This window comes from Triturus cristatus, chromosome 6 (assembly GCF_964204655.1).
Source record: "Triturus cristatus chromosome 6, aTriCri1.1, whole genome shotgun sequence".
In the NCBI taxonomy this organism is placed as follows: Eukaryota; Metazoa; Chordata; class Amphibia; order Caudata; family Salamandridae; genus Triturus; species Triturus cristatus.
In genome coordinates, this window is record NC_140589.1 from 1,303,410,085 (window position 1) to 1,303,432,393 (window position 22,309).

General features: G+C 43.9%; 1 protein-coding gene across 4 annotated transcripts in view; it reads left to right on the top strand.

Moving 5' to 3' along the window:
- Window positions 1-22,309, top strand: part of UTRN (utrophin) — a 1,396,454-nt gene that overhangs the window by 516,730 nt on the left and 857,415 nt on the right. For all 4 annotated transcript variants that reach the window (XM_085612275.1, XM_085612279.1, XM_085612276.1 and 1 more), the window contains 3 exons: window positions 7,434-7,592; window positions 10,359-10,496; window positions 14,745-14,897. In XM_085612275.1, the coding sequence (XP_085468401.1) occupies window positions 7,434-7,592; window positions 10,359-10,496; window positions 14,745-14,897 (450 nt within the window). The remainder of the gene's footprint in view (window positions 1-7,433; window positions 7,593-10,358; window positions 10,497-14,744; window positions 14,898-22,309) is intronic.

The following is a 22,309-nucleotide window of genomic DNA, read 5'->3' on the forward strand; positions in this document are numbered from 1 at the left end:
ACCAAGAGTGTTTACCAAATGCCTAGCAGTAGTGGGGGCACACCTCAGAAGACAACACATTCACGTCTTCCCTTACTTGGACGACTGGCTAATAAAAGCCACGTCCTACAACCAATGTGTGCAACATACAAACACTACCATCCAACTACTCCACCAGCTAGGTTTCATGGTGAACCACCAAAAGTCCCAGCTGATACCGTCTCACACAAAGCAATACCTCGGTGCCACTATAGACACCTCAAAAGCTATAGCCTATCCCAATTCAGCCAGAATCACAAGCATCCAAGCCTTGCGCCAAAGATTCATTCTTCAGCACTCTCTCCCAGCAAGAGTGTTTATGAAGCCAATAGGGATGATGGCATCTTGCATCTTCATAGTGCCTCATGCAAGACTCCACATGCGTCCACTCCAAGAGTGCCTAGCACGCCAGTGGAACCAGGCCCAGGGGCAACTGACGGATCTGGTGTTGGTGGACGGTCGCACCCATCGCTCTCTGCAGTGGTGGAACACCACAAACCTTTCCAAAGGGCGACCGTTCCTGGACCCGGTTCCTCAGGTAATTCTAACAACGGACGCATCGCTCTCCGGCTGGGGAGCACACCTATTACACCTCACAGTGCAAGGTATATGGACGCCACAACAAAAGTTACTCCACATCAACCATCTGGAGTTATTGGTGATCTTTCTAGCCCTGAAATCATTTCAGAAACAAATCTCAGCCAAAGCAGTCCTCATTCGCACAGACAATATGACTGCAATGTACTACATTCAAAAACAGGGGGGGGACACACTCTCCACAGCTCTCTCGGTTAGCACAGAGCATATGGAGATGGGCAATCCCACAAAAAAATCATTCTCCTGGCACAACACATCCCAGGGATACAAAACACCATGGCAGATCTGCTCAGCAGACAAACGCAGCAAATGCACGAATGGGAACTGCATCCACAAGTTCTTCACCCATTCTTTCACAAGTGGGGACATCCTCAGATAGACCTCTTCGCCACCCACGAAAACAAAAAATGCCCAAGCTTCGCCGCCAGATACCCACACCCATTGTCCAAAGGCAATGCGATATGGATGAACTTGTCAGGCAAATTTGCATACGCCTTTCCACCTCTCCTGCTAGTTCCATTAGTGGTAAGGAAGCTACAACAGCACTCCCTCACACTCATTCTGGTAGCTCCAACATGGGCCAGGCAGCTGTGGTACACCACACTACTACAGCTCTCAGTGGTACCACACCAAAACAAAAACTGCTCCTGTCCCCATGCCTCCTAACCCAGAACCATGGAGAAATCAGGCACCCGGACCCAGCTCAGCTCAACCTTGCGATCTGGCTCCTGAAATCTTAGAATTTGGATACCTTAACCTTCCCCCTGATTGCATGAACATTATCAGGGAAGCCAGACGTCCTACCACTCGAGCATGCTATGCCGCAAAGTGGAAGAGATTTGTTGTTTACTGCCGTAACAATACAATCAACCCTTTAGATGTATCCATACAGCACATCATATGCTACCTGCTCCATCTACAAAGGTGTAACCTGGCATACTCATCCATCCGTTTACACCTAGCAGCAATTGCTGCTTACCTGCAAAACAGACAGCATTTATCACTTTTCAGAGTGCCTGCTATTAAAGCTTTCATGGAAGGCCTTAAAAGAGTAATTCCGCCCAGGGCACCACCCTCACCTGTGTGGAATCTAAACGTAGTTCTTACAAGGCTGATGGGACCGCCTTTTGAACCAATGCATAAATGTGAGCTGCAGTTCCTTACTTGGAAAACAGCTTTTCTCGTAGCTATCACTTCCCTTAGAAGGGTTAGTGAAATACAAGCGTTCACTATACAAGAACCCTTTCTACATATTCATCACAGTAAGGTGATACTTCGCACAAATCCAAAATTTCTGCCTAAGGTCATTTCCCCCTTCCATCTCAATCAATCGGTGGAATTACCGTTTTTTTTCTCGCAACCTCAATCTGTTGCGGAAAGGGCTCTACCTACACTTGATGTTAAAAGGGCTTTACTTTACTACATCCAAAGAACGCAATCTTTCAGAAAGACTAAACAGTTGTTTGTCTCGTTCTCTCCACCACATAAAGGCAACCCCATCTCAAAATCAGGGATATCTAGGTGGATTGTAAAGTGCATACAAATGTGCTATCACAAAGCAAAAAGAACATTATCTGTTCCACCTAAAGCTCACTCTACAAGAAAGATAGGGGCTTCTATGGCTTTTCTAGGGAACATACCCTTAGATGACATCTGCAAAGCAGCCACATGGTCAACACCGCACACCTTCACAAAACATTACTGTGTAGATGTGTACTCCAAACAACAAGCTAGTGTGGGCCAGGCTGGGCCAGGCTGTACTAAAGACACTGTTTCAAACCACTGCAACGGATACCGGTGGTCGCCGCTAGGGTTGGGTACTGCTGTATAATCTATGCACAGTGTATAATCTGCAGCTCATATGCCTCGAACGGAATATGCTACTTACCAGTGTGCATCTGTTCTTGGCATGTAGAGCTGCAGATCTATACATGCCCACCTGCCTCCCCGGCTACCTGTATCCGTTCCAGTCTATCTTATTTAGATACAACACATATGGGTTTCTTTACTATTATCACTACGCTCCATCTTTTCCCTGCTGGCGAAAAACAATCTGAGGATGGAGCCGAAGCCCATGCGCAGTACGGACCGAAGGAGGAGTCACCGAACTCGTGACTTCCAAACATTGTCCAAGAAGAAAAACAAACTGCAAACATCCGGGCCCAACACCAGATGGCGATCTATGCACAGTGTATAGATCTGCAGCTCAACATGCCAAGAACAGATGCATACTGGTAAGTAGCATATTCCTTATATAGTTTTTCAAGGTAATAACAATACATATCCATCAACATGTTTTATAGTTGCCGTCACTTTAGTGTAGGCTGGTCAAACATGAACACACAACACACAGTGGATGAGCAGGACGTTCATTTAGTATATACCCATCCTGCAGCCCCGCAGGTGTTACCTACATTCAAGGTAGGCCAGGATCTTTTTTAGTTTGCTGTGCTCCCCTTGCTGGAGCTGGTGATCAGAGGCATTTGGCCTGCAGTGGAGAGCCAGCTCCACATGGGAAACAGCCATTATAATGCGTCATAACCAAGCATGACCATTACCACAAACGCTTTACAGCAAACATGACTTTACTACGAATGTCCATTAACCACGAATCCTTTACCATGAAAATGCCTTTACCACCCATGCCTTTACAATTAAATCGGGCATACGTGGTAAAGGCATGTTCTTTGTAATGGCTGTTTCCTGTAGTTAGTTTGCCTGCTGTTTCCAGTTTTCATTACACCAGGTGAGAGAGCAGTGTCTTTTCACTTTCCGCAGAACAATACTGCAAGCTGTGCTCCTCCTGAGTACCAGAAACAATGACCGGCGCGTGAATAGACTCCGTGTGAGGAGATCATGTTGTAAAATACTGCTAATCCCGGTGAGCTCCTTCCCTCTGCTCTTCAGTGTTTATCCATGATGGCGTTTTGTAGGTAAACTAGTACTTTTACCTCACACTGCTTGTATAAGCACTTTCTGCACTCACAGAAGCTTCTCGATGAGCTGGGAATTAATATTTGTCATAGATTGCAGAGATAGTAATGGTGACAGGAAAATTATAGTGCTGCTCATAGTCAGAAACACGATCACAAGACCAAAGCACTTCCTCACATCAATTCGTACTATAAACCTAACATTCCCCTGAAACAGATTCAGATGTGTGACAAAGTACTCATGCCTGCAAGTAAGGTACTTGAGGTGTGCCTCATCACGCTTCAACCAGTCTGCTCCACCAGCAAACTATCTTCCTCCCAGCGTGGTGCTCCTAAAGTGCATACAAATCTTGCCCCCGGTAATACCAAGCTAGACGATGGACTGAAGTAGGGTGGGAGAGATGGAGCAGACCAGAGACAATGGCAGAAGGAGAGTGGAGGGGAGAAGCAAGACCACATACGGCAGGGGAGGAGTGCAAGAAAGAGCTAGAAACACCAGGACAGCAGGCCAAGAGAAAGTGAAATTGGAGGCGTGGGGAGTCGATGACCAAGGAGAAGAAAATAAATAAGTAATGTTGAAGCCCAACAATGTTAAGTAACGGCAGCATGGTGGTGTGGGTCCAGCTGTGAGTGATTGTGTGTGCTTGTGTTAATTTTTACCACACATATGTCTTTAACAACCATGACTATACTACAAAATGTTTGTGGTAAAGGCATACATAGTAAAGCCATACGTGCTGTAAAAATGTTCATACTAAATCCACTCGCCAATCACCTGGCCGGTTCCCTGATTGCCATAGCTGAAGAACTGGGGGAGATATCAGGCAGATCAAAATTGGTGTCCACATCCAAAGATGGCACAGGTCATATTGGAGCAGTTCAGACAGCCCTGGCTAGATTTCATCATCACAACACTAGTTAGAAGATGGATTCCAGCTGGAATGGAACAAAGGACTACAGTACACCTTCCTACCACTACCTCTCCTTCACAAAGTACTGAAGAGGATCAAGGAAAACCGGGCTCCTCATCCTATGGGTCCCAGATTGGGCAAGAAGAGTGCAGTACTTGGAACTCTTAAAATTGGCATCTGGCCTCCAATCAGGCTACAACTTTGGCAGGACCTCCTGTCTCAGCAGCAGGACAAGGTCCTCCATGCGTATCTTTGCAACTTACACCACCACATGTGGAGATTGAATAGCGGCAATTGAATATGTTCGATTAGGCACCTGATGTGGTGGATAGCATCCTTGGCACCAAACTCTCTTCAACAAAATCCATCTGTTCTTGTACAAGTTTGTCATGTGGTGTGGCACCCAGGACACAACCCTTAAAGGCGAAGCTGTCAGAGATTCTTTAGTTTAGTTAGTCAATAGCTCTGCAAGGCCTTGCAGTGACCACTGTAAATGGTTATTTGTCTCACATATAAATTCACGGCACTACACAACCCGGGCCCCACCTACCTTAACAATCGCATCTACTTCCCCCCTAAACTTGCGCTCCGCAGGACTCCTTGCATACATCTCATGCATATACAGAACCATATCTAGAGCACAGGCCTTCTCTTACATCGCTCCTAAATCGTGGAATGACCTCCCACTCTGCATCAGAGCCTCCTCCTCTCTTCATGAATTCTGCAAGAAGCTGAATACCTGGCTTTTCAATTAACCAGCCTACCATAGAAAGGGCTAGGCACTCACAACTGCTCAGCGCCATGATCCCCTAGTGGGTGATAATGCTCTTTGCAAATTCACATAACATAACATTTATCTGCCCTTTCCACCTGTGCTGGACCACTGCCTCTGTTTAATTCACCTGTTTTGATGATTATTATTAGAGGTTTGTGACGCATTCCCTCCCAAACTGTTTGTGATGCCACAGTGGAACTTTAAGCTGGTCTGGATATTCCTCATATTTACACTTTAAAAGAGTATGCATAGTCGCTTGCTGAGTCTCTTGACGTTAAAGACTATCTTCCTCATTGTGATTCCCTCAACTCGTCATGTGATTGAACTGCATGCAATTTCAGTGCAACTACCCTACACCACCACCTTTTCATCTTACAGAAAGTTGTGACTCCCTTTCACATTAGGCAGTCGTTTGCTGTACCAGTGTTTTTTGCTCATCACCCATCAAAAGAGGATTAGAGGCTTCATCGTTTGGACCCCAAGAGGGCTTTAAGATTCTGCACTGATTGTGACAAGAGCCTGCAAGCGGACAATCAGCTTTTGGTGGTATTTTCTGGATTAAAGAAAGGGAAGGCGGTGCAGAAGGGACCCTTTTGCGGTGGACCATCCTCTGCATTTAGAAATGCTGTGCAATTGTGAAGAGGCAGCCCGCTGAAGGCCCGAGGAACAAACCCACCACTACTGCTTTGGCAAGACGGTTGCCTGTCCTTGATATTTGCCAGGCTGCAATGTGGTCATCAGTGCACAATACACTTATGACTTGACAGGTAGGAAGGACACTTCATCCTCTCTGTTCTGCAAGAAGTTTTGGTGCAAGTCCACTCTACAGACCCTCTCTCTACCTTGGAGAGGTACTGCTTTGGTGTCCATTGTAAGGTGAGGAATGTGAGGTTTGAAGTATTCATCAGAAGAAAAAGTTACTTACCTTGGTATCGCATGTTGGCACGTAAGAGCACTGCTACAAAATTCTCTGGCACGTGGGGGATATTGGGGAAGTGAGGAATCTGCACTTAGAGTTTCCATCAGAAAGAACGTTACCAAAAGTAAGTAACTTGTACTTTTTCACATGGAAACAGGACTTCCTTCAAAAGAAAAAAAAACTAAATGCGTCACTCTATTCTTTTGTAGGGTTAAGACTGGAAGGAGCGACAAAAGTTGTTACATTTTCTGACATATGCACATTGGTTTTGAGAAACAACATATATTAGTAAAGCCACTATGTAGGGGAACTCCTTTTTCAGTGTGATTTCATAATTGATCCTATTCATATAGTCTTTGGTTCCCTGTGAACATGTCAAGGCCTCACTCTTCTACTGACCTTACCAGCAATACCTAAACATTTGGGATAATGCAACATTGATTATGCTTAATCATCCAAGGACCTAGACAATGGCAATACCCACACTATTTATGGTATCAAGACATGGCCTCGCTTGTGTAGTGGTTGTGAGCCAACTTCAAATGCACTTGAATATGCCAATACCTCAAATTGCCAATTCCAGACACCAACATTTACTTCGACAATGTATCGTTTCTGTTGTGCCTTTCTTTCTTTTCTATACTTCTGATATTTCTGAGTGTTTCCTCTGGTTGACCGAGTCTATTGTAACTCTTAGTTTATTGTAACTCCTACTTTGTCAGTGTTCTTCCTTTTTTTACTGTAAGAAGATATCAATCTTCATTGTTGTTCCACTTGTAAAGATCACTGACACTGAATTTGGCAGTGTCTTGACAAATACAAATTTAAAATAAATAAATACATTAATGAACTTAATCCGTTACCCGTTAGTTAGTTTAGTCTGTCCACTTGACTTCCCAGTGCTTCATTCATGTGAAATGTACCCAATTTGGAGGATGCTTTTCTGGTTTGTTTGAAACACTGAATGGGAGTACAAAAGAAGTTAGAACCGACCAGTCCTGTGGTAATTCTGATGGGACCTTTAGCCGAACTTGCTGGACTCATAGGGATTTGGAAATCCTGGGTAAATCCATGAAACTTGGGTGTTTGGGGGAAAAAAGGATAGTTTCGAGGAAATAGGGTGTGGTATTTCCATTTACCATTATAATTTCTTGTTTGTTAGGGTACACCTCGTAATCTTCCACTATTCCCTACTGCCCTAGAATTCCAGTAGCTTAGTTAAGGGAATACTGGAAACAGGCCGCTTTAATGTTATCCTTGTGTTTGTTTTCATGTTGCAGGCGCTGGTTAGTCACGAGCCGCTCAAAAACACTACTTCTCTGCAAGACACACAAGACAGTGAAATTCATCAGGAGGATCTTGACGCATTTGAATCAGATTTGCAGAATATGCTAAAGGTTGTGGATAAACATCTAAAGTCAAATGATGAGGATGAAAAGGTTAGCAGTTAAAAAAGTGTGTTTGGCTTGTTGACTTTGAAAGCAATGTTTCTTCCTGATGTGGTATGAATAGTGCTGGGTTAAAAATTCTGTCCTGTCTGTGCGACTTTGACACTTAGCATGAGCGTCATCTATTATTTAGTCAGCTTTTTATGCAAACCCGTAATTTATTTGCAGCTTCTCATTGCTTATATTTATATTCAGAGCTCTACACACACCTCATAGTACTTCATTATTAAATAGGAACACTTCCCAAATTAAACATATGTAAAAAGACAATAATTCTATAACAAATATAAAAACATGAGGATCGTAGTCTACAAAATAATTTTCTAGAAGAACAGCATATCATCAATGGAATACAAATGAGTATTTTATGGAGTGAAGCATGGACCTTCATACCATGTCAAATCCATTTTGTAAGCTTCAGTGTGTTCCTGCCTATTAGCGGAGGCTGCCCCTGTACTAAAATATATGTAAACAATGCTGTGATGCTCGACTCAAAAATAAAGCAAAAGTGCAGAAAGAAACAACAGTAACTAGTCAACAACAGTTGTGAGCAACACCCAACAACCAGTATGTCACTACCAACAGATAAGTGCTGATTTAAATAGGTGAAAGTTAAACAGATGTGTATTTTAAGGAAGAAAACAAAGTATACTACGATTGCTCTATGTTGCTTTTACTAGACCAGAAAAAGAAAACTACAAGATGCATAAAAAGGCTACATTCAACCCCTCTTTCTCTTTAGTCACTTAGGAGTATTTATTTATGTATTCAGTGTTTTGTATAGCGCAAACTTGACCCCATAGGGTATCCGAGCGCTTTCAGTAAAAGATGTGACTAGTTTTTCTTTAGTATATTACTCTGGAAAGCATTTAACACATTAAAGTCCAATTTTAAATTGTAACAGAAACTTCACTCAGCATCAAAGACTTTAGCATATTCACAGAATGTAAGTCTAGGGGAATCATAGCATAAGCGAATGCAAGAACCAATATAAAACAGGCCAAATTGGCCTGCCAGCTTCACTTATGACAGTCAGGTCCTCCATATGCAGCTAATTGGGTTAGTATTGTGTTTTCAACTATTTCATACATAGTATAGCTGTAGTCCTAAGCTTATTGAACTTGACACTTTTTGTAAATAGTTTTGCTAGTCAATATTGACTCACATTGTGGCATGGTGGGCAAAGAAGGATAAGTGCACCTCAGTTTCCTCAGCATGTTTTTCACAGGCACAAGAAAGACATTCAGTCACTTTAGTAGAGATGTTAAAAGGAAGAATACTCAGTCCAGATTAAATTATAAGATTGCATATAGCAATAGAGATGCACAGACGTAATAGGACTCTTGTCCACAATGGTTGTATGACACAACCATGCATTTTCCAGGCATTCCTTAACAACGCGGGCCGAACAACAAATGCGTCTGAATCACGCATTCCATTTACAATGCAAGTCATTACTACGACTTGCCTTAGGGGGGTGCTGGACTTTATTTTAACTCCAGTTACCGTAACAGTAGGGAAAGCATTGGACTTTAAAGTCCAACGCCGCTAGACCTAACGCATGTTGTTGTAACGACTTGCGTTGTAAATGTATTGCGTGGTTCAGATGTATTCGTTATTCTGCCCGTGTTGCAAAGGCAACACATTGTTCAGCTGTACCTGTATTTGCTGTTTCCCGTCCACAACAGAGTTCAGTGTCATTCGTACTGCATGGATAAACTATTTGTGCTCATGTGTGCCAGTATGCTGCACTGTGCATGCAGACAATAACCACTCCTAATTAATCCAGTAGTACCTTTTAAAAAAGTCAACCTCAGCTGACTAGTACTGGGACAACACAGCTGTGCACAATACACATTTATAAGAAAAAGCAAAGCCAGTTACAACCAATACCACCTGTATTAGAAGAAACCCATATTCCAGGGCCTGTTTTCAATTGTATCTTCATGAACGCAGCTGCACTCACATCCTGCAAGTTCCACATTTTTTTGTAAACATATTTTTTTATTTGATTTTTCTGCAAACAATACACGGTGCTCAACTACACACCAGCAACCACAACAACATTGGGGTGGAAGTACATTTGTTCAAAGTTTCCAATAGTATAGTGCATTATCAATTTGTTTTCAGCAATTGGGCGTCTGTTGAGGTGCATAGCATGCTACATAGTCTTCTATCCTACATTGTTAGGAGCATGCCAAATGGGGTCTTTCCTCGATTTATCTCATTTCTATACCGTAATGGTTCATCAATGGACTCCATACTTTATGGAACCTCTTCAGGCACCCTCTGGCTTTATAAGTAACATTTCCCACCGCCATGTATAGGCCCTACCCTATTTTCCATTCCCAGAGGATTGGCTCCTCAATTCTTAGCCACATCCCCTTTTGCCACCACGAGGCCCAAATTACTAAAAAAGAGCTTGGCTATAGGGATTTAGTTAAACCTGCCCTTAACATTACAACAGTGTATCTAGACAGTGGTCTGGGTGGAAATCTAGAAACCACATGGAAAAAGTGCATCCTCTTAAGACTAGAGCATTATAAAGACATTCTAGTTGCAGATGTGTGCTGTACAAGTACCAAAAACACAAAATATCATAACTACTGATTAAACAATAATTTTATTTATGTGAAGCCTCGATCTCTTGAATGGCATGTCAGTAGTTGCAAAAAGATCACATAAAGGCCATTTCTGACACCTGCTCTTTCACAGAGGCTCATTTCCTAACAATGCCATCCTCCAATTTTTATTTAGATTAATATGGAAAGGGCCCAGATCGAGGAGGCGCTGCGGAGGGGGGAGCAGCTGCTCCAGCAATCGATAGAGGACAACAAGAGAGAGAGAATACGACTGCAGCTCCTGCTGCTGCAGACAAGATACAATAATCTAAAGGTCAGATTGAAGGAGAATCAATGGTGTTCACATAATGTGTGTATTTGGTAAATGGTTTATGGATAAAAATATAGTTATGGATACATATCACATGCCATATGTGTTGACTGGCTAGAGTCAAAATGGGTAGTTTGCATCTTCATGGGACGTTTTTCTGTTAGTATTTATATAATGCTTCTCTGCCTTTTGGGTACCTCAGGTTCGATGTTTTGAGACTAAACCACTGTCCATACATTTGCTATCCTCTACCTTCATTATTTGTATATGCTTTGTGTTATTGATTTGATAACCCCATCAGCAGATTGGGACAGGCAGAGTACAAGACCTATAGGTATTCCAAGTGAGAACACAGAAAAGCTATTGACTTCATGCATTTTACCTTTAGAAATCTAAAGTCTATAGTTTATTGATATCAGATATGACTTTTTGTATGTAATTGCTTCTAAATATCGAAGCATGATTCCATCATTAGAAGTTAATACCTCATCCTATATCTTATTGTATGGAAGATTGGTTAATCATTATCAATTCAATGACCACAGTTGGCCTTGGAATGGCAATGCTGCCTATTGTTTTGGGTGTTTTTTTCATAGATTGCAAAATGTTTTTTCAGCCTCGTGCCCATTCTGTATGTTATATTTTGTCACCATTTAAATGTTTTTGTTTATAAAAGCGGTTGTCTTCAGTTGAAGACACTACTTTATCAATGTTCACTGTGATGTTTTCTTCCTCATAGTTTACTGCCCTTTTACTTTTGTTTTCATAAGAATCTAGCTCCTAAAAGCCCTCCTCCATTTGAATTTTTTATTTACTGAGCTGGGGGAAGCAGTGACAATGAAGGAAGAATTTTACAAACAGTGAGAAATTGAGCCAAAATAAAAATAATGGCAATGTAGTGGCTTCCAAATTGATGCGTACCATCTGCAGCCTGCTCACTGATTTGATCCCAAAATGCACCTGGTTAAAACAAAGCTCTAACAAGCTCTTGAAGTACATCAGAAAATACATGTTTTTTCCTTAAATATGCACATCAGAGTATAGCACCAGAAGCCCTTTTCAAAGCCTGGCAGGTCTGGATGATGGTAATTGTAGATGGAATTGATGTGTGTGTTTTTTATTAGTAAGTAGGTCCAAGAAAAGTTCAAAATATTGAACTTAATTGGCGGATTCACTAAAAAAGACTTTATCACATATCAGTTCTTCTCATCTTGAGGTTCATCAGTTAGCTACAGACAGCATAAATAGTGGCGCGCAAGGAGGGGCTAGCACCCATTAACCTTAGCGTCTAACACCAATTTAATGCAGTGGTCTGGACCCGTAAATCACTAGAGTGCGAATAAGCACGTGAATAAAATCAGTAGGCCACACCGGAAACCAAACTTAATGGAGCAGCGAACCTAGTTGTAGCGAAACTAGAACATTCTTTCGCAAGTTTCCATATTGTAAAATATTGAGTCATGGTTTGAAAAATCTAAAAATTGAAGCACCCTAGTTGACAAATGATAATTGAATGACTTGGAGTGTTTTATTTGACACTCGTGCACAGGGAAGAGAACCTGTGACATTTATCTTACCTCTGTTAGGAACGTTTGACTCCACTTTTCCCTTAGAAGCAATGTTTTGTTTTCAAATATATCTAAGAAATGCCAGCAACGGGAAACATAGAGGGGGCTGCATACTCAAGTCTTGAATTGATCAATATGCGTTACATTATTAGGTGGTTACTGAATAAGTGTAAACCCATTTTGGTATCGTAGAGATATGAGGAGAAGACCGTTACCTTGGGGCTGCAATGTGTCTAAGGAAGGATGACAGGGCGTTCCAGAGAGTGAAAGCAAGGACTGAGAAGGTTCTGCCATTTAACTTAAAGTTTTCAAAGCAAGGAAGTTTCAGGAGAAAATGTCCAGAAGGTTATACTGATCTCATAGAAGAATACCTCCCCTGTGAAAGTAATGAGCATTTTGAAAGATGTACTTAAGGACTGTACTGAGCTTTGAAACCAGCTCTCACCTAAGTAGAAAACCAATAAGGTGTCATTTGTAGTGGTTCAGTATAGCTGTGTTTGGGTGGGTGGGGGAGCAACCATACATCTCACAGGGTTAATTTGGATGACCTGTTAGCGTTATAGCAAAGATCTATGAAATCTTAAACACAGGGCAATGTATTGGTTAAGATGAGAACATATGGTAGCAAGACCATTAGGTGTGCACTCTTTTAAGAGAGGAATGGCATCACTTCACAAAGCTTGTATAGATAAAAAGAGCAGGCCAGCATCAAAGATGACACTTGCTCGGTGAAGCTCAGTTCACTGTCAGATTTAACGACTGGACGGCCTGAGGGGTTATCACCTTTACATACAAGTTACATTCTCTGTTTTGTCAGAGTTTTATCCAGGCCAGTTTATGATGTTTCTTATAGGCATGAAGAGATGATTTATAGAAGGAGCTGGAAGCTTTAAAGTATGAAAAAAGGTTGGCCTATATTATCAGTCTTCTTTCATTATACACTCCATTGGTTGGCGCTTGCGGCCCTGTTATCACTTTTGCACTCTTGAGTGCACTGAATGTTCTTACACATGCTTCTAGTAGGTAAGCGGGGCTGGATAGTACTGATGCAGCTGAGTGTTTATATACCTTATTCAAATGATGTTGGTTTTTATCCTGCTTTCGTGAAACTCATGTCAACTTTGTTTTTTTGGGGGTTTGGTTGTTGAGACTTCAATGATAGATTAGCTGACACACTTGGTAGATACGCCCCTGGGGGTTCTGTATGATTTGGATTTAGAGGGCTTGTGGGTGGAAGAGTACGCCACAGAAAAAGTGTACTCATACTTTCCTGGTGCACAGAATGTATTCGGGGTTGGATTGCCTGTTTGTTTTCCATAGATACATGGACGGACTTGATACAGTTGATTACGTGGGTTGACATTTCTCTGGTAGCTCCCTTCTTTTGGCGTTGTACATTAGAAGAACACAAGATCCAAAGCATCCATACAGAGCCTTCTCACTACACTTTCTGTTAGATGCTACCTGACAGGGAAAAGTATACATGGAAATTGCACTTTAATTAGAGGTTAATTAGAGCACCCATGATTCTAGAGAGGTCAAATCGCTATGAAGTCAGTTCTCAGCTGGTTGTAATAAGCAAATTATTACGAATTAGAAAGTACTTGTATGCTACACTCGATAAATCATCTAGAGCGCCATGGTGAAGCAAATTTTGGATAAAAGCAACCCAACATGCCAATTCACAATTATCTGGCGCAAAGGTGCAGGATTGTGGGACTTGGGGAACAGCTTGAGGTTTTCAAGTTAACCCTCTTTCACCAGTGGCTGTACGGGGGCTCAGAAGAGTCTAGAAAGTTAGGTTGCTGGTTTTTAATGACGGAGGAAGCACAAATATCACACCTGTAAAGGATGACTGAGATATGTTATTTCATATTTTAAGGGATCATCCATGTGTTCCAAGTATTTTGTACTCGCCTCCCTCACTCAATTTCTTATTGCCCCTAAAAGGGAGTGTATGAAACTGTATCCATAGCGAGGGATTAGAAATGTCCAGCAGATGTAGCTAGCTAAGAGTGAAGTGAGAATGATTGCTAGCTAATGACTGAAGCTGCAGTAGTTGTTTACAGCAATAAGTACTCATGGCCAGCATGCATGACTTCTGGTGAAAAGATGACAGCTTTTCTGTCCTGTGCTCTATCAAGGCCCAGACGGGCTTGCTTTTGACACTTTTTGATTTTTATTCTACTGTAGCATGATCTTCATTCAGGGCCTGTTTCACCAGACTTTTCTCCAAGTAGTTGTGTTTTACTCTAAGCTTAGCTATTTCCAGGAGTAAGTAATGTGTACACATGCAAAAAACAATCCCAAACATCTGCTCCTTGGAAAAAACAGATCCTACTCCAGCAAATTCACAAGTCACTTATAAGACTAGGAAAAGGAAAATATACTTGCAGACAATTCTCTGTGAATCATCCGTTAATAATCATGTATAATTAATTTCTGTTGATGGATAAGCCTCTGTGAAATGTGCCCTCGTAGTATAAAGAACCCCGGGTTGCATAAAGAAGCTCATTAGTGCATTCTAGATTATGGTTAGGAGGTGAAGGCAAAAATAGTTTTTCCATTTCTGACTTATGTTCAGTAGCTGCTTTTTGCAAATTATTAGTTGTTCTTTAGGTGTTGTGATAAACTCATCAAGATCGTTGACAATTGCATGATTAGTGTTTTTTATTGTTTGCAGGAATTTAAATACTTTCAGAAGCGACAGGTGGTGGAGCTGTCCCCCATGTTCACTCAGTACAAACAGGAAGAGGACAGCCTGCTGAACTGGCTGAATGAAACTGAACATCGGATGCCTGACACAAATGAAGTAGAGGACGATCAAAAACTGCAGGTAGGGTATGAAATGCTAACAATTTCAAGATCAAGCCTAACCTTTATACTCAAAGAATTTTTTTTTTTCATACTGAAAAGTTTTGCAAATGGTTTAATGGGATGCTTTCTTCACTACTACGTGATTAAGGGGTGCAGCAGATCAGTGTGAAATCAGACCCTTCTCTCAATGCATTCAAACTCATTCACAGTTGCACTTTCCAGTGCAGGAACATATAACAATTTATAAAAGCTAAAACATCAGGTTGCCCTACGCTTTTGTTGATTTAGCTTTCACTCACTCTAGGCACTTGTTTTTATTTACATTATTCCAGCATGGGCTGGTTCCCTTGCATACTAGATGATGAATTAATGTGTATTATTGCTTCTATTAAACTTGCCATTAAAATGTAAGTCCTAATTTATATTAAATATTTAGGGGATATCTTGTCCACCTAGCTTGTTATTCACCCTCTTTATTTAGAGTTGGGGGGGACTGGTGTGCTACCAGTGGCAGAACCTTTGCAGACTCCACAGGCAGAAACCTTTGACCGATGGCCCTTCTCATATTGGACTGTCCAAGTTAGGGTAGATATCCTCGTGTTCGTCTGGGGGCTGCTAGGTAAAACCTAGCCATACTGAATACGAAACCAAGGAAATGACCCCCACATGCTTGCAGAAAACTCCCAGTATGCCAGGTACATTCAATTTTGTTTTTCAGTATCAGTCTCCCACTTTAGGAGTTCTTTTTTGGAGAAGAAAAATCTTTGATAAGCAGGTGCTTTAAACATGGCACGCTCTCAGTTAAGTTTCAGTACCTTCAGTAGAGTGGCTGCAACATCAGCTCTGCTGAAGGCACAGAGAGCTCCTGCTGCCTGGCAGAGATTTCTGTTTACGGCAGTTGGTCTTCTGCCAGGGCTGTAGAGTACATCCCACTGCTGACCTAGCTGAACCGACAACTGCCCTCTATACTAAAAAACAAGGGGCTTGGAGTCTGGTCACTAATTTTCATTTTGTATTACTGTATTTTTAACATCTTTCTTTGCTATTGCTATTTAAACAATACATTATCAACTGATCATCAATATCTGCTTATCTTGGTGGAGAGTAAGTGTCTATCCTATGTCATGGATGGACATTGAAACTCGGTATAATTTGTAATCTGATATTCCAGAATTAAATTTATTTGTCCATGTGGTTTCATGGCCTGTTCTCTCATCTTTGGATCCTGGGGTAAGATTCTCCAATTTTTTTTTAATTCCTATACTTGCTCTCAACAGGTAGGAAAGTGCCTTTAAAAACCAAATCATGGCTTACAGTCCCTGTTCTTGCCTTCATGAAATGTATGGATTCTGTTTGCATCCATAAGACATTGTGGGTTCACAGTACATGTACAGATAAGAAAAATGTATTTTAATATTGATGCACCTCTCCCAACAACCTTGCACAAGATGTCATGCTTGCACACAAGAGCCTTGAAGAAGAGAACTTGGTTGTGCTACAGACATTTTTTCTCAGTAGACTAAAACTGTGCACTTCTCATTTTAAAATTGAAAATGACCATGATTTTAACCAGTCTAATTGGTCACAAGAACCAGGCCGGTCTAAACTTATTGTAAGATAAAGCAAACCAATTTAGTATCCGAAATGACAGTCTACAGCAATGTCATTCACTAGATTGATTTCTGTAGGCTTCACCCAGCCTTCTTGTGGGACGGAAGGGAGGGAGGGAGGAGCTGACACCTGCACCTGAATAGGTAGTGTCCTGTCCCCACACAAAGGGCTGATTACCCTCTACTGATAGTCTGGAGCCAGGCTGGGGAGAAAGGGCTTCTGTGCTCTAAAAAGACCCTTCTTTGAAGTCACCCCCACATCAAAGGCACAGCTGGGTATAAGTACTGGGTCTCTGACCCCATCAACTCAGACACTTCTGGACCTACAACGGGACTCTGTCAGAAGAACTGCAGTGCTGCAGCAACAACTGACTCACTGCTGGACTGCTGACCTGGAAGGCTTGCCTTTATGCTGTGCTGCCCTGCTGCTTTCTGACCCTGCTGTGGAGAGCTGGACTCTGATCTCCAAGAGCTTCCTGGTTTGCCTCCTGTTTCTGGGATATCCAAGTCTCTACACCTGCTCCTGTGCCTGGGTCACTGAAAGTAGACACAGATACATGCACCAGAGAAAATGACGCATCTCCACTCTGCGGATAGCAGAACCGGCGCTTCGACCCTCTTGCGGGAGTAGAATCGGCTCATTGTTCTTGAAACAAATGCATCGCCTTGAGAGCTCGACGCATCGGAACTGTGCATCACCACCGCTGCAGTGTGGAGAAATCGAGGCATCCCATCGACTACACGGAGAAACCCGGTTCATCACACTTCGGAACCAACACATCTAGGTGCTTCACCTTCAGTACCAATGCATCAAAACTACTGCGTGAAACAAATCGCCCCATCACCTTGACTCCGGGCTTGTCATCGACTCATCGTTCACCTGCACCCCACATCTCACTGTTGCAACCAGGATAAAGGTACTCTGTCCGCCTGCATGGCTCTTGTCTGTGGCCTGCGCTCCATCATGGTTGGCTTGAACTGTTGACTTTACCCCGGTCCAGCGCGACCTGATAACACCCGTAGGTGTTTATTGCTTCTAGCGCTAGAACTCTTTTTATACTTTAAAAATATATGAATCGACTTCTACTTATTTGATTTTTTTCATTTTGGTCTTGATTTATTTATAAAAGTATCGTCTATTTTTCTATACCTGTGTGGAGTATTTTTGTGGTGTTTATATTGTGTTACTGGGTGTGTGTGTTGTGTGCTGCAAAAATCCTTTACACATTGCCTCTTTAGATAAGTCTGACTGCTCTGTGGCAAGCTGCCAGAAGATGAGCACAGGTTATCTTTTGATGTGTATCTAGCCTACCCTGACTAGGATAGTCTTTCCTGCATGGCCAGGGTGCATACCTCTGCCAACCATAAACCCAGTGTTCGAGGCATATGAGCTGCAGATTACACACTATGCATAGATCGCCATCTGGTGTTGGGCCCGGATGTTTGCACTTGTTTTTGTCCTGGAAAGTCTTTGGAAGTCACGAGATAGGTGACTCCTCCTTTGCATCATAGTGCGCATGGGCATCGACTCCATCCTCAGATTGTTTTTTTTCCGCCATCGGGCTTGGATGTGTTTCTCGCGCTCCAGTTCGGAACCGTTACTGGTTTTGCCTTTCGACGCGCAATCCATCCCTTTTCGACGGTATTGTCTCGATCGCGTTTTAACAATCCATGCGACTCTCAACAACTTCGAAGTCTTCGATTCCGGTTGTCTATGAAGGCCTTCGGGCCTACCTGGGCCTTATCATCTGGCTCATGGAAAGTACACCATTCAAAAAGTGTCCTCAATGTGGGTTGAAGTTTCCCCACACCGATCTGAATGAGGTGTGCAACCTCTGCCTCTCACCGGAGCATGAGGCCAGAGACTGTCCAGCTTGCACCTCTTTCCGCTCCAAGAAGACGATTCGGGACCGACGAGCTAGAAGAACCATGGCTCGCTCGTCGTCTTCGATCCTGACGCCATCTTCCAAGAGGGCGTCGATGTGCCAGAGCAGGGGCGGGTCGAAGAAGGCCTCGTCCGCGCCTCCGAAGCCGATGACTCCGACGTCGAGGACATCACTCCAGCACAGAGGGTCGTGAGTACAGACGTCGACCCCGACCCCAACCCCCCCCCCCCCCCCCTCGACACCATCTAAAAAGGCTTCGGTCACACCTTCGGGCCCAGGTGCACACCGAGAGACTGCTTCCCATGCCCCGCCTCCGGGCCCGGTAAAGAAGCCTACTAAGCCTTCAGGTGACTCGGGCTCGAGTCAGCCTACCCTCGGTGCTGAAAAATATCCACAGGCACCGAAAAAGAAGCCGTCCTCTTCCTCATCCACGCCGACCGCTGCTTCGACATCAAAGCACTCGGCGCCGAAGACTGGAACTGGCTCCACGACACCGAAAACACACTCTGAGCCGACCAAAAAACTGCTTACGAAGGGCCCCAACTCCCATGCTTCAAAGCCGAAAAAGACCTTGGAACCGAGGAAACAACAGGTTCCATCGCCTAAGACACTGCAAAACCGCACGGTTCCAAACCCAGAACCGCTACCGAGTCGGCACCGAAAAAGCCTACGGAATCAACACCATCGGCACCGAAGGATCTGCCTCCCACAGAAGAACTGTTTTACCCAGATCCTACCCAAAAAACTCTTGTAAAGGATCCTAAGACTGGTCACTTGATGTTTAGCTTCAAAAAACGACCACTAGATACGCCTGCACCGGCTCCACCACCTAAAAAGAGAGATTTTGCTACCTCTCCATTAAGGATCCCTTCTCCTCTTCCTCCTCCTCCACCACACCGCTCTTCTACACCATCCCCTACTCCAGTAGATGATGATGATAACACCTCAGATGATGCAGGGGGAGGTGCGGACGATCAACCACTAGGGGACCCTAGTCCTACTGGCTCCCCAGACCCCTGGGATGATTATAGCATCCCAGATGTCCCTTACATCCCACAAGAGGACATCTAACCCTTCAGGCCTTACCCCCGGAGGACAATATCGGCTTTAACCAGCTCCTCCGCAGAGCTGCCCAGTGCCACAGGGTTGACCTACACACAGACCCCGTGGAGGAAGATTTTCTCATGGACACTTTTGACACCACACCAAAGTCCACCTCAATTTTACCCATGCTTAAGGAGGTCATTAAGCATGCACCAGAGGTCTTTAAAGACCCGGTCAGGGCTTGAGTCATCAACCCTAGGATAGAAAAAAAAGTATAAGGCCGCCCCTACTGATCCAGCCTACATTAAAGGCCCCGCACCACTAGACTCCCTTGTAGTCTCCAATGCGCGAAAAAGAGCCAATTCCCAATCAGCAGGTGACGCACCACCACCAGATAAGGAGTCTAAACTCCTGGACGCCTCTGGCAAACGAACGGCGTCACAGGCGGCAAACATATGGCGCATTGCCAATATTCAAGCGCTGTTAGCTAGGTATGACAGGGCACAGTATGATGATCTTGAGTCCATAATGTAGCACCTCCCAGACAGGTATAAAAATAGGGCCAATGGACTCATACAAGAAGGTAAAACCATTACTAACACCTCCATCCGTTGTGCCTTAGATGTAGCAGATACCACCTCAAGGGCAATAAACACCAGTGTCCTTCTGCGTAGGCATGCCTGACTACGCATTTCAGGTTTCAAACCTGAAGTCCAGAGTTCCATTCTCAATTAACCATTCGATGAGCAACACCTATTTGGCCCTAATGTTGATGTATCCCTTGAAAAAATGAAGGATACTTACACATCTAAATCTATGGGAGCCTTGCAGTCGCAAGCTCCCAGACATTCCTTTCATCGCTCATCCTTCAGGAGCACCCCCAGAGGCTATTCCTCGGATAGCCCCTCCACTTCTTACAAGGCTCCCACCCAATCCACTTTTACTAGAGGTTACCAAAGGGGTGGTTACAGGGGGAACAACAACAAAGGCAGAGGGAAAACCAACAATTCCCGCTCTGCCTCCACCCCCACCCAATGACTTCCCTCCACTTCCCCCAGACCACTCCACTCCAGTCAGGGGAAGACTCCAACAATTCCTTCCTGTCTGGACCAACATCACCTCAGACAGGTGGGTGCAACAGATAATTCAATCAGGTTACTGTCTCGAGCTAACATCTACCCCCCAAACATACCACCCAAACAGCGTCCAATGTCACAAGAACATTTGTTACTGCTAAAGCAGGAGGTAATCTCCCTCCTACAAAAAAGTGCAATAGAACCAGTTCCCCTGCACCAACAAAACAAGGGAGTTTACTCCCTGTATTTTCTCATACCTCAGACCCCTAAACTTATACATACACTCAGACCATTTCCACATGATCACACTCCAACAGGTCCTTCCTAAGCTTTCACAGGGCGACTTCCTTGCTACCCTAGCGCTCAAGGACACCTATTTCTACATTCCCATTCACGCCGCTCACAGGAAGTATCTCAGATTTGTAGTGGACGGTCAGCACTATCAATTCAAAGTATTCCCATTTGGAGTCACAACAGCGCCACAAGTGTTTGCCAAGTGCCTAGCGATGGTCGCAGCACACCTAAGAAGACAGCACATTCACGTCTTCCCATATCTAGACGACTGGCTCATGAAAGCCAGCTAATACAACTAGTGTGTACAACACACTCACGCCACTATCTAACTACTCCACGACCTGGGGTTCACAGTAAACCACACCAAGTCCCATCTGCAACCGTTCCACACACAACAATACCTCGGTGCCACAATAGACACCTCAAAAGAGTTAGCCTATCCCAGTCCCGCCAGGATAGCAAGCATGCAGGCTCTTCTCACCAAATTCCAACCGCAACACTCTCTTCCAGCTTGAGTGTTCATAGGGATGATGGCCTCTTGCATATTCATAGTGCTTCATGCAAGACTCCAGATGCGTCCTCTCCAAGAGTGCCTAGCACGCCAATGGAACCAGGCTCAAGGTCAGTTAACAGTTCTGGTGTTGGTAGACGTTCGCACTCATCGCTCTGTGCAGTGGTGGAACACCAAAAACCTTTCCAAAGGACGACCGTTCCTAGAGCCGGTTCCTCAAATAGTTATGACAACGGACAAATCGCTCTCCGGCTGGGGATCTCACCTACTACATCACACCATGCAGGGCAGGTGGACCCCTCAACAAAAGTTACTCCACATCAACCACCTGGAGTTACTAGCCATATTCCTAGCCTTAAAAGCTTTTTAAAAACAAATATCAGGCAAGACTGTCTTAGTCAGCACAGACAACATGACAGCCATGTACGACATACAAAAACAAGGCGGGACACACTCTCTGCAGCTCTCTCAGCTAGCACAGAACATATGGAGGTTGGCTATACCTCAGAAAATTTTTCTCCTAGCCCAACATGTCCCTGGAGTCCAAAACACCATAGCCGATCTGTTGAGCCGTCAAACACAACAGATCCACGAGTGGGCACTTCATCCGCAAGTTCTTCAACCGTTTTTTCAAATGTGGGGACAACCACAGATAGTCCTCTTCGCCGCCCACGCCAAATGCCCAACCTTCACCACCAGATATCCACACCCATTGTCCAAAGGCAATGCGATATGGATGAACTGGTCAAACAGATTTGCGTACGCTTTTCCGCCTCTCCCACTCATTCCACTAGTGGTGTGCTAACTACAGCAACATCCCTTAACTCTCATCCTAATTGCTCCAACTTGGGCCAGACAACCGTGTTACACCACATTGCTAGAACTCTCCGTAGTTCCGCACCAGAAGTTATACCTCTCTCCACGCCTCTTAACCCAGAACCATGGAGAGGTCAGACACCCAGACCCAGTTCAGCTCAACCTTGCGATCTGGCTCCTGAGGTCCAAGAATT